A 13,108-nucleotide genomic window follows, 5' to 3' on the forward strand; every position below is an offset into this window, starting at 1 on the left:
GCCTAAAGGAGCTTATAACTTGCAAGATGGAATTTTTATTCAAGGGTATTCGACTTTGCATCCCCCAAAGTTCAATTCAAGAGTTGCTAATTCGTGAAGCTCATGGAGGAGCGATAGCTGGCCATTTCGATTTTAATAAAACATACGATATTGTAAGTGAGCATTTTTATTGGTCAAATATGATTAAAGATGTTCAAGAAATCGCGGCTAAGTGTTGTGTGTCAGAAAGCGAAGAGTTCGTTAGCTAAGGGGCTGTACACGCCATAGCCAGTTCCGAAACAGCCTTGGAGCGAGGTGAGTATGAATTTTATACTCGGGTTACCTAGGACCCAGCATGGTAAAGACTCAATAATGGTGGTTGTTGATAGGTTTTCGAAGATGTCTCATTTCATTGCTTGGCATAAAACCGATGTTACCATGAATATTGCTGATTTGTACTATTAAGAAGTGGTTCGTTTACATGGAATACCTCTTACCATTGTATCGTATCGAGATTTGAAGTTCCTTAGTTATTTTTGGAAAACATTATGGCGATTGATAGGAACGAAGCTGCTATTTAGTACTTCCCACCATCCTCAGACCAATGGACAGACCGAGGTAACTAATCGCACTCTTGGGAGCATCTTGAGAGGACTGGTTAGCAATAGCACAAAGGATTGGGATGCTAAACTCGCACATGCTGAGTTTGCTTACAATCGAACCCCATTCGAAATTGTGTACGGAGTCAATCCTTTTTTGCCTATTAACTTGGTTCCGATCCCAAAGAAAGATCTCATGAGTTTCGAAGCAAAGGATCGCCAAGTTGCATTTCTTCGTACTTGTGAGCAGGTTAGAGCTCAAATTGAAAAGGCAAATGCAAAGTATAAGGAGGAAGCAAATAAGCATCACAAGCAGCCCGTGTTTAAGGTAGGAATCTTGTGTGGCTGCACTTGAGGAAGGAACGATTTCCGTATAAGAGGAAGAATAAGCTTTTGCCAAGGATGGCACGTTCAAGGTCTTAGAATTCTATGGTTCTAGCGCATATAAACTTCAGTTGCCAAGTGAATATGGAGGTGTGATTACCACTTTCAACGTGGGAGACCAGTCCCCGTATCTGGATGGCGACAATTTGAGGCTAAATTCTCAAAAAGAGGGAGAGAATGACGCGGGAGCATTGCTCGACATTGAAAATAAGGTTCTTATCAGTCAAAATACAGCTCATATAGTAGACGGTTTCAAGTTCGGCTCGAGTTGCGTGATGATGTTGACATGGGAAGTTGGAGGAGCTGCTGACCGTGTAGGCTTTGCTAACCGTGCAAGCGAAGCCTACTTTTCAGCTATTCTTATTAGACATTTCAGAAGTAGATGCAAGGTCGTTTTCAGTCTTCCCCTTTTGACAAAGCAAGCTCAATGGGACTTATGTAAAGCTATTTTGGTTTCTTTCTATTTCGGTGCAACCCAGAAAAATGCAGCTTAAAAGTTCACCCTTTACCAATAAATCAAGAGCAAGCAAACAAGGAAGATTGTCCTATTACTTAGGCTTTATGCTTTATTGTTTTTTAGCCTTAATATTTTAGATTGTGTCATATAAAGTAGCTGTTTTATTGTATTTATTGTAGGGTTTTTAGCGGCCCTTAGATTTCTTTTGGATGGTCAAGATGTAAGGCCTTTGGTCTATATAAACCAAGGCAACTCTTGCAACAAAGCAGATATTCAGAATTTAAGAGTTTGCATTTTGTGAGCCTTGTTCGTTGTTCTTGTGAGACGATTGAACCGTCAGCCTTACGAGGTTGTCACGAGTGATTCGAGTGATTCCTTTGCGAGGTTAAAGAGATATTCGCCCACATTTCTATCCCATTATTACAGTTCTAACTTCACAAAAATTACTACACAAAACAACAATTTCCGCTGCAAATCTTAAACACATTAATTCGACTCTAGAATTGACTAAGTTCTACATCAAAGTGGTTACTAGAGCAAGGTTTTAGATTTATTCTCTAATAAGTCAGTCTTGGGAAGTCATTGCCATAGGAGATGAAGCTGAAAACAGTGATGGCACAACGAAGCCATGGAAGGATGATATGGATGCGCTTAGAGCCGAGATTGGTCAGATCTCTTACGTTGTAAAGAGCATAGCCACTACTTTGGCTAAGAAACAGAAGAAGAAGGATGGAGATGCGTCCACTGAGGGTGAATCCGAGGAGGATGATCGTTCAAGGACCAATAAAAAGACCAAGAATGACGGAGGCCTAAAACTCGACATACATGAGTTTAATGGGGATCTAGATGCTGAAATGTTTCTGGATTTGATTCGTCAAGTAGAGAGGATTTTCTAGTATAAAGACTACGACGAGCATAAGAATTTCAAGGTTGATACTTTGAAGTTAACCAAATACGCATCTTTATGGTATGAAAACTTGAAGAAACAGAGGAAGCGAGACAAGAAAAACAAGATTGAAACTTGGGAGAAGCTAAAGAAGCATCTTATGAAGAGGTTTCTTCCTAGAAACTACGAGCAAGATCAGTACCTAAAGTTGACATCTGTATCACAAGAATGCTCGAGTGTCGTTGATTATGTGAGGGAGTTCGAAAGGTTAAGCATAGTTTTTGACTTGGAAGAGAAAAAGGAATTGAGGACAACACGTTTCATACGAGGCATCAATCCTACTCTTCAACAACGAGTAGAAATACGGAATTATGAGGGCTTTGACGATGATTGTCGAGTGGCTCTTAAATTCGAAAAGCGGGACAAGGGCAAGAAAACTTATTCTCGTGTTTATTCAAAAGTTCGAATACTTATTTAAAACTAGCAACTACAATGTTTAGTATCAAGGAGACACGAAAGGAAGATCCGAAGGACAAGGGCAAGGGTAAAACGATTGAAACAAAGGATGTGAGGCTGAGACGGTGTTTTAAATGCCAAGGGTATGGGAACATTGCCAATGAGTGTCCACAAAAGCGAGCTCTAACAATTAAGGAATTGAGCGATTTGATTCCAAATTTCGTGCTTCCAGTACCTAAATCGAGTTCAGTTTTGCAAGAAGAGGACGGTAACGATGAGGAAGTGCATATTGTTGATCCTTATAGTGATGAAGAGAAGGAGGTGTTGGTAATTCGAAACCTTCACACCGAGGCTCGTCACACTGAGGAGGAGCAAAGGGAACGACTCTTTCACTCTCATTGTAAAGTAAACAATCAGCTTTTCAATCTTATTGTTGATAGCGGTTCGTGCACTAATGTCGTATCTAGGGAACTTGTTGATAATCTGAAATTGCCTACTAAGAGTCACCCTAAACCGTATAAGTTGCATTAGCTTGATGGGAATAACAGGATCTTAGTTAAGAAACAGGCCTTAGTTTCACTGAAATTAGGACCATATGGAGATGAAATATTATGTGATGTGATCCCAATGAATGCTTGTCATATATTGTTGGGGAGGCAATGTCAGTTTGATCGTAAAGTTGAGCATGATGGCAAGAGTAACGTTTATGTCGTGTCCAAGGGTAAGGCTAAGTATCATCTTAAACCCTTGTCACTGAGTAAACAAAAGAAACCCGTTGCTAAAGAGAGCCTGTTCTTGAAGGCAAGTGAGGCTGAGGGAGTTGTGACACGAGGAGAACCGGCATACCTTCTGGTTGTGCGTGAGATAGGGCGTGAGGAGAGCAACACAGTACTTGTTCAAGAGTTGCTAGAGGAGTTCGAGGATGTGTTTCCTGAAGAGCTGCCTAATGGGTTACCACCAAAGAGGGGGATCGAACACCAAATTGATTTAATTCCGGATGCGACGTTGCCCAACAAACCAGCCTATATGTGTAATCCCGAGGAAGCTAAGGAGTTACAAAGGCAAGTACATGAATTTATAGATCAAGGGTACGTAAAGGAGAGCTTGAGCCCGTGCGCTGTACTAGCTCTATTGTTACCGAAAAAGGAGGGGACTTGGCGAATGTGCATGGATAGTAGAGCGGTGAATAATACTATAATCAAATATCGGTTTCCTATCCCTACACTTGGAAATATGTTAGATCATCTTTCTGGTTATTGTGTATTTTCAAAGCTGGATTTAAGGAGTGGTTATCATAAAATGAGGATTTGGGAGGGAGATGAGTGGAAGACCACATTCAAAATAAAGCAAGGCCAGGTTGTATGAATGGCTCGTAATGCCGCTTGGTCTGTATAATGAACCTAGTTCGTTTATGAGACTAATGAATGAAGTGTTGAGGCCTTTCCTTAACAAGTTTGTAGTCGTTTATCTCAATGATATTCTGATTTATAGCAAAAATGAAGAGGAGCACAAGCAACATCTCAGGTTAGTGTTCGAAGTAATGAGAAAACAGAAGTTATTTGGCAAGCTTGAGAAGTGTACATTTATGGTGCCGAGTGTGGTGTTTCTTGGGTATATTGTTGGCAAGGATGGTGTGAGTATGGACCCGTCTAAGGTCGACGCAATTCAGGCCTGGCCGGTACCTAAATCAACTACAGAGGTGCGAAGTTTCCATGGATTAGCATCCTTCTATAGACGTTTCATTCAAGAGTTCAGTTCGATCATGACTCCAATTACAGAGCTGAACAAGAAGGAGGAGTTCGTGTGGACTACTAGTGCCCAAAAAGCGTTTGAAGAAGTGAAGATTAAGTTGTGTTCCGGACCTGTTTTAACACTTCCAAACTTCGACAAGTTGTTTGAGGTGGAATGTGATGCAAGTGGTGTGGAAATTAGTGCCGTGTTGATCCAAGATAAGCGGCCAATTGCATACTTTAGCGAGAAAGTTGGAGGAGCGAGATTGAACTATTCGACATATGACAAAAAATTTTATGCCATTGTGAGAGCATTGGAGTCATTATTTGCGTCCAAAATCATTCGTGCTACATTCTGATCATGAAGCTCTTAAACATATTCATGGACAACAGAAGTTGAACCCAAGGCATGCGAAATGGGTCGAATTTTTGCAATCTTTTACATTCTCATCGAAGTATAAGACGGGAAGTTCTAATGTTGTAGCTAATGCACTTTCCCGAAGACATTGCTTTTTGGTGGAGCTTGATGCGAGATTGTTAGGATTCGAGCACATTAAGGAGCTGTATAAGTCTTATCCGTCATTTGCTACGGAAATATTGAGCCTACAAGAGCTTATACCTTGCAAGATGGGTTTTTATTCAAGGGTAATCGACTTTGCATCCCCCAAAGTTCGATTCAAGAGTTGTTAATTCGTGAAGCTCATGGAGGAACGATAGCTGGTCATTTCGGTTCTAATAAGACTTACGATATTGTAAGTGAGCATTTTTATTGGCCAAAGATGATTAAAGATGTTCAATAAAACGTGGCTAAGTGTGTTGTGTGTCAGAAAGCGAAGAGTTCGTTTGCTAAGGGGTTGTACACGCCATTGCCAGTTCCGAAACAGCCTTGGAGCGAGGTGAGTATGGATTTTATACTCGGGTTGCCTAGGACCCAGCGTGGTAAATACTCGATAATGGTGGTTGTTGATAGGTTTTCGAAGATGGCTCATTTCATTGCTTGTCATAAAACCGATGATGCCACGAATGCTGCTTATTTGTACTATAAAGAAGTGGTTCGTTTACATGGAATACCTCTTACCATTATATCGTATCGAGATTTCAAGTTCCTTAATTAGTTATTTTTGGAAGACATTATGGCGATTGATGGAAACGAAGCTGCTATTTAGTACTTCCCACCATCCTCAGACCAATGGACAAACCGAGGTAACTAATCGCACGCTTGGGAGCTTGTTGAGAGGGCTAGTTAGCAAGAGTACAAAGGATTGGGATGTTAAACTCGCACATGCTGAGTTTGCTTACAATCGAACCCCATCGGTCACTACTGGCCGAGCTCCATTCGAAATTGTGTACGGAGTCAATCCTTTTTTGCCTATTGACTTGGTTCCGATCCCAAAGAAAGATCTCATGAGTTTCGAAGCAAAGGATAGACAAGCTGCATTTCTTCGTACTTGTGAGCAGGTTAGAGCTCAAATTGAAAAGGCAAATGCAAAGTATAAGGAGAAAGTAAATAAGCATCGCAAACCACCCGTGTTTAAGGTAGGATATCTTGTGTGGCTGCACTTGAGGAAGGAACGATTTCCGTCTAAGAGGAAGAATAAGCTTTTGCCATGGATGGCCAGTTCAAGGTCTTAGAATGCTATGGTTCAAGCGCATACAAACTTGAGTTGCCAAGTGAATTTGGAGGTGTGAGTGCCACTTTCAACGTGGGAGACTTGTCCCCATATCTGGAGGACGACAATTTGAGGACAAATTCTCAAAAAGAGGGAGAGAATGATGCGGGAGCATTGCTCGAGATTGAAAATGAGGTTCTTATCAGTCAAAATACAGCTCATATAGTAGACGGTTTCAAGTTCGGCTCGAGTTGCGTGACGATGTTGACATGGGACGTTGGAGGAGCTGCTGACCGTGTAGGCTTTGCTGACCGTGAAAGCTAAGCCCACTTTTCAGCTATTCTAATTAGACATTTCAGAAGTAGATGCAAGGTCATTTTCAGTCTTCCCCTCTTGACAAAGCAAGCTCAATGAGACTTATGTGAAGTTCTTTTGGTTTCTTTCTATTTCGGTGCAACTCAGAAAAATGCATCTTAGAAGTCCACTCTTTACCAATAAACCAAGAGCAAGCAAACAAGGAAGATTGTCCTATTACTTATGCTTTATGATTTATTGTTTTTTAGCTTTAATATTTCAGATTGTGTCATATAAAGTAGCTGTTTTATTGTACTTATTGTAGGGTTTTGAGTGGCCCTTAGATTTCTTTTGGATGGTCTAGATGTAAGGCCTTTGGTCTATATAAACCAAGGCAACCCTTGTAACAAAGCAGATTATTCAGAATATAAGAGTTTGCATTTTGTGAGCCTTGTTCGTTGTTCTTGCGAGACGATTGAACCATCAGCCTTGCGAGGTTGTCACGAGTGATTCGAGTAATAGCCTTGCGAGGTTAAAGCGAGATTCACCCACATTCTATCCCATTATTACAGTTGTAACTTCACAAAAATGACTACACAAAACAACAATTTCTACTATAAATCTTAAACACATTAATTCGACTTTAGAATCGACTAAGTTATACATCACGAACCCCTTCCTATTTACGGAGTATATTATTCTAACCTTATGGCTTATGCATCCATCATCTTCCCTAGTAAAAGAAATGATCTCATGTACACAAATACGGAGTACAATTTGTTACTCCGTCTATTTTTCCATGGACCGTGAAATGTATCCCGTGTCGATAAATTACAATAATAATAATAGTATGACTCGTTGGCCACGTGGAATCTACGTGTACTTTTGGATTTATTTGTAGATAAGTTCAAACACGAGGGAAGCATGATCATGTAAGCTACGTACTCTTTCTCTATTTAAACCCCCTCGCTTCCAACACTTACCAATCAATTTCTTGTGTTTTAATTCCGAAAAATCCCCTGTTTTCAACAATTATTCTTACTATCTATTATTCAAATATATTAAATATTTATATCTGTGTCGTTATTATTTTGTATTACGGTTTCACATACATTTGTTGTCAAAAATGAAGGAAATTAGAGGAAACCCGCTTCGCCTCAAATCTCTCAACCACATTTCTCTGCTTTGTCGATCAGTTGAACAATCCATTGATTTTTATCAAAATGTTCTCGGATTTCTTCCCATTCGAAGACCTGGTTCTTTTGATTTTGATGGAGCATGGTATGTTTTTTTTATTTTTTATTTTTTTTAAGCTATGGACCTAACTTTCCTTTTTAAGTTAAGTTGTTTAATAATTTAGTTATAGGGGGTGTTTGACCAAGCTTTCTAAGTGCTTTTCTAATTGTAAAAGTAGAAGTTGGGTCAAACACTATAATTTAGGGAGATAAAAAACTACTTTTAAAAAGTCAGAAGTTAATAAAAAGCCTACTAAATGTAAGACTAAATTGATCTTTTTTCTTCTACTTCTCCTAAAAACTCTTAGGATTATGGAAACTAAAAAAAAAAAAACAACAAAAAAGCAGTAGTAGGCCAAACACATCAATTTGTTAAGAAACTACTTTTACAAAAGTTTATGAAAAAACCCATTCTAGAAAGTAAAAGCTATTTCACATAAACTAGGCCAAACAACACTTATATTAGCTTAATTATGAGATTAACAAGTTGTTTATGAACAAATGTAGGTTGTTTGGGTTTGAAATTGGGATACATTTGTTACAAGCTACCGAGCCTGAGAAGCTACCTAAGAAAACCAAAATCAATCCCAAGGATAATCATATTTCTTTCCAGGTAATTAATAGTTATTGTGTGTGACCGTTGTATGATATAACGGATAAAAAATAACTTTTTGATAAACAGTGATCATTTTAGGTTAAAAAAGTTACTACTTGTAAAATGGGAACTTTTTTTGACATAAAATAATCATCTTTAACTATAAAATTGTCATTTTTTATATGATCGCACTAAAAGATAGTCTAACGGTATAATTTGTGATTATGAAATAATTTCGCTCAATATGTTACTAGAACGATTCATCTGTAGAGTTGTCATTTATAATTATAATTATAAATCGAAATCGTATATAACAAACAAGTACATTGAACATATATATAGAACTACTACAACACATATTCACAAGTGACCATTTTGAGTACGTCATTTCTTAATAGATGGGTTCAATGGTTCTAATTTATTATTGGCACCGGAAAAGTCGTAGCCGTGGCCATGTGTTCACGAGTTAGTAGTTTCGTATCGTTGTCATTTTGTCACCATAAATACTTCAGCGCACAAAATCCAATTGGATTGTTGAAGGACTATGTTTTAATTTATGGATTATACACCCAATTATATATGTTGTACAATGTACAATTTGAGTTTTATGATAAAGTATCCGGACTTTATATTAAATAATATAAATTATTTTTAGAAAGTATTGAACCCATCCATTTACACATTAAAAACATAAATTTTGAATTTGCTTAGAAAAAATTAGATATAAGTTTGAATTCTTATACCTGGTACAACTGGATGTACCATCCCTATTTGTGTGTTTCATGTGTTGTCAATTTTGGACTATGATTTAACATATCGTGATATTTGATCAACCCATTAAATTGCCTTCAGTATCTCGAAGGAAATTGCCCCAGCTATCGATAGGGGATACTCCTGATTAACACAAAAAAAAAAAAAAATTTGGACTATGATTTAACATGTGGTGATATTCGGTTGTTGATAACGTCATTACCTTCTTCATAGTACATTGGTTGGTGCCACAAAAGGACGTTTTGTTATATACTTACTCCCTCCATTCAACAATCCCCTATCTATAAAAGCTGAAGCATTTCAAGCCTTTTTATTGGTTCTTGGATTTTTAGAAATTAAAAAAACTTTAATTTAGGTAGGGTCCCCCCACTTCCCCACTTACTTGGTAAATAATTAATTACACTCTCTCATGCTTTTATTAAGTGATTAATATCTCTCTTACTTTCATTAATTAAATATGTTACATTCTACTATGCTGACATGAATGATTCCATGATCTTTGATTTAATTTAATTCCTCGATGAATTAATTGAAGTCTTATTTTATACTCCCTCTTATTCTACATAACCCTCCCCTTTTATGGAGGGCACGAGAATTAAGGGAGGGAGTATTATATGATAAAGTATTGGAGTGGGGTAGCTAATTGGAGAGAGTGAAGGTATTGTGTGATTAAAATAAGTATTGTTGTGGGGTAAGATGATTAAAATAAGGATTTTTGTGTGGTAAAGTGATTAAAATAAGATAAAGTATGAGTATTGTGGGGTGGAGTGATTAAAATAAGTATAAAAGTTTGCCAAATAAGGAAATAGGGAGAGTATTGTGAATAGACGAAAAAAGAAATAGTGAGAGTTATTTAGAATAGGAGGGAGTAATATGAATATCACAAAAAAAAAAAAAAATTGTTTAGACATAATAATTTCGGCACAAATTTAAAAGGAAAAAAAAATATATATAACCAAATTGTACAGAAAATTAAAGGAAATTAGTGAACTTAAAATAGTAGCCATATAAATTTAAACATATCGAAAAACAAAATAATTAAATAATCAAAAATATTTTTTAATTTGGTGAAATTAAACGATATAGTCGTTCGAAAAATCAACAAAAATAATCATCAGATCTGATTTTTTCTTTGAAAATTAAATGAAATAAGAGACGGTATAGATTCCATAGAAAAAAAACCAATACATTCTTTAGAAAAATCATCAAATGTAGCCACCTTCCATTTTTTCAAAATAGAGAATAAGAGTGCGTTTTCAAATTTAGTTTTGTGGAATTGATTAATTGAATAATTTTTAGGGTATAAGGACTAAGGAGAGGGAGAGACTGATATAAGAGAAAAGTTTAAAATGAAGAAAAAGTAGAGGGAATTCTTAGAAATTAGTAGGGTTTAAAAGAATGAGACCATTGAGTTATGTTTTTAGTTTGTACAGTTTTAGAGAGTAGGAGGTAGATCATTTGGGTTTACGGAGGCGGGTTCGAGACTTCGGGGTGGGGTGTAAACTGAGAGAGCATAGAGTTTAGTTTTAGTATGGTTCTATATAGATTTTGGATCCATCACCTGTTATTGGGTCATATACTAAGACGGGTTTATGAAGATTGGTAGTTATATTTCTTGACCTATTCTTAATGTATGCGGCCTTATTTTTAAGTGTAAGAAAATATAATCTGCCTATTTTCATTCCCTTCTATATTCAAAGCAAACGATTATGTTGTTGTATTTGTAACCTAGAATATTGATTTCTTAAGTAATTTTTTTCCGATAACTTCCAAGAAACATATAAGTTCATAATAACTTTAATTGTTATATTTGTTATCTATGTTTTTGAAATTATATATTATTTGAAATATAGATGATTATTATTAGATGTACTCCCTAATTGGTTTCAAAACTGGAGAATTATTGTTGTAGAACAATATTCATTTAACATGTCTATTTTTTAATTGGTATCTTAGATATAGTGATTCTTATTTTAAATTATAATTATGCCCAATTTATGCATTTCGTCAAATTATTGGATATTCAATTCCGTGCAATTATGCACGAGTTTAAAACTAGTTATCACCCTATTTCTCTAATAAATAGGAGTATTATATTAAAGTGAGGTGATAAAAGTTGAATGGAGAGAGTATATTACAACCTGGTTTAGGTCACTATCCTATATAATGTCTATCAATAATAGAATGACAAGTATACCTGATAAACCGGTCAATCGGATCAGGTTATTTCGGATTTGGAAGAATTTGGGCTAGACCTGGTCAATTCGGATTTAGGTTGTTTGAGTTTGCAAGAATCAGTTTCCGATAATAAATATACGGGTCGAATTGAATAAGTTTGGTTAATTTGGGTGGGGGTTGGGTTCAAATCGGGTTATTAAGTTTAGATTATTTGGATTGGGTCATTTTTACCTGGTCAAATGTCAAGTAGGGTACGAACTACGAAGTAATATTTACCTCGTTCTAAATTAAAACAAATGTAACCGTCTTAAGAAAACTAACTGTTATTCGAAGAATGGACGTCAAGAAATAATCTATCTAGAGTTCTCAACTTGCTGAGAGAGGTGTATAGAATAAAAGAAAAAGAATAATTACATTACAAGTCTTTTAAGTCGTGAATAATTCTACATTGCCAATAAATGTATTTTTCCTTTTGGTGCAATTGGTTAGCATTTTCTTTAGCCTTTCTCTTAACAATGAAGATAGTCTACCGGATGAGTTTTCCCCAAGTTGTACATATCAATTAAGTAGGGTGAGTCAGCTACATCTCATACCGTGCAAGTACTGGTATTTAAGCATGACATTCATTTGTTGACAATTACTTCGTTCACAAATTCTCGTTTGTGACAAAAGCAAAGTGCATAAAGAGTAACTGTTTTGTCTTATCTGATCACATGGGTAGTACTTGATCGATCGCAAGCTTGTGACGGATAAGTCCGTCACAAGGAAGACTTGTTGTTCACAGTTATAGGTGGTTAATCACTTTACAAATAATCTAAGACCGCCCTAACAACAAAATCGACTAAATCCAAAATTTTCGCCATTTTTAGCTTATAAAGAAACCATAATAATTTCTTAATTTAGAACGCAAAAAATAGTTCTCCGCGATCCATAATTATCTAACTTTCAGGATACGTAAGGTAACTTTCTTTTACGTAATACGGAGTATACTCTTATGTAATAAGCGTAACTATTTAACTGTGTCTTGGCGAGCTAATAAAAATTGGCGGTATGTTTAATTGGCAGTGTGAGAGCATGGGTGCCGTGGAAAAAAAGTTGGAGGAAATGGGGATTGAACACTTACGAGCACGAGTCGAGGAAGGTGGGATCTATGTTGATCAGCTTTTCTTCCACGACCCTGATGGATTCATGATTGAAATTTGTAATTGCGACAACCTTCCGGTAGTGCCTCTTGTAGGGGAGATGGCTCGGTCGTGCTCTCGGCTTAACCTTCAGTTATTACAACACTCACAATCAAAGATCACACCTGTTATTCAACAGTAGTTTAACTCGAGTGTAAAGAGAATAATAGAGACTTCGTCTTAGTAATTGGCATTGCACATGTACGGGTTAGTTGGCTAGGTGTATTATATCATTGTTATGTACGTACTTTTGTATTATATTGTTAAATAAATATATTCCATTATGTTGTGTTTATTTTTGTTTGTTGGAAAATTCCTCCGTATTCTTCTCTGTTTTTTTTTTTTTTATTTTTTTTTTGAGGAAAACACCCCGAAGGGTTTAATTCATATTACGTAAATAATCAGCCGCAATAGACAAAATGTATCCAGGATTGTCGCTAGACCAAGCATAAGAACCGACTTGCCCAAACTTAGCATGAGCTATAGCATGAGCGACCATATTAAACTTACGAGGAACAAAAGACCACTCTACTCTATTAAAAAAATGAACAAACATAGAAAATATCATCTAAAACGATAAATAAATCGTTTCTTCCTTTTTTACGTTGCTTGAGAGCTTCCATAACCACCAGACAATCACCTTCAACTATAACATCTCGATAGCCTTTCTTTCGCGCTTCATAGAGACCAGCTAACACCGACATCGCTTCCGCAATACTTGGCTCAGCCCATTCCCGCCGCTGCTCAGAGAGG

The 13,108-nt window shown here is 36.7% G+C and overlaps 1 protein-coding gene across 1 annotated transcript; it reads left to right on the forward strand.

The window, feature by feature from the left end:
* The first annotated feature begins 7,313 nt into the window (after window positions 1-7,313).
* On the forward strand, window positions 7,314-12,650 carry LOC141599726 (glyoxylase I 4-like). Its single transcript, XM_074419837.1, has 3 exons — window positions 7,314-7,676; window positions 8,138-8,243; window positions 12,240-12,650. The coding sequence occupies exons 1-3, from the start codon at window positions 7,522-7,524 to the stop codon at window positions 12,495-12,497; spliced, it is 519 nt and encodes a 172-aa protein (XP_074275938.1). The 5' UTR covers window positions 7,314-7,521; the 3' UTR covers window positions 12,498-12,650.
* Window positions 12,651-13,108: the final 458 nt, after the last annotated feature.

This window comes from Silene latifolia, chromosome 9 (genome assembly GCF_048544455.1).
Source record: "Silene latifolia isolate original U9 population chromosome 9, ASM4854445v1, whole genome shotgun sequence".
In the NCBI taxonomy this organism is placed as follows: domain Eukaryota; kingdom Viridiplantae; phylum Streptophyta; class Magnoliopsida; order Caryophyllales; family Caryophyllaceae; genus Silene; species Silene latifolia.

Bases quoted from the DNA above. Each gene is read 5' to 3' on its own strand.
- LOC141599726 (XM_074419837.1), top strand. From the start codon at position 7,522: ATGAAGGAAATTAGAGGAAACCCGCTTCGCCTCAAATCTCTCAACCAC. The intron at 7,677-8,137 runs GTATGTTTTTTT...GAACAAATGTAG, and splicing joins TTTGATTTTGATGGAGCATG to GTTGTTTGGGTTTGAAATTG. The intron at 8,244-12,239 runs GTAATTAATAGT...TTTAATTGGCAG, and splicing joins ATAATCATATTTCTTTCCAG to TGTGAGAGCATGGGTGCCGT.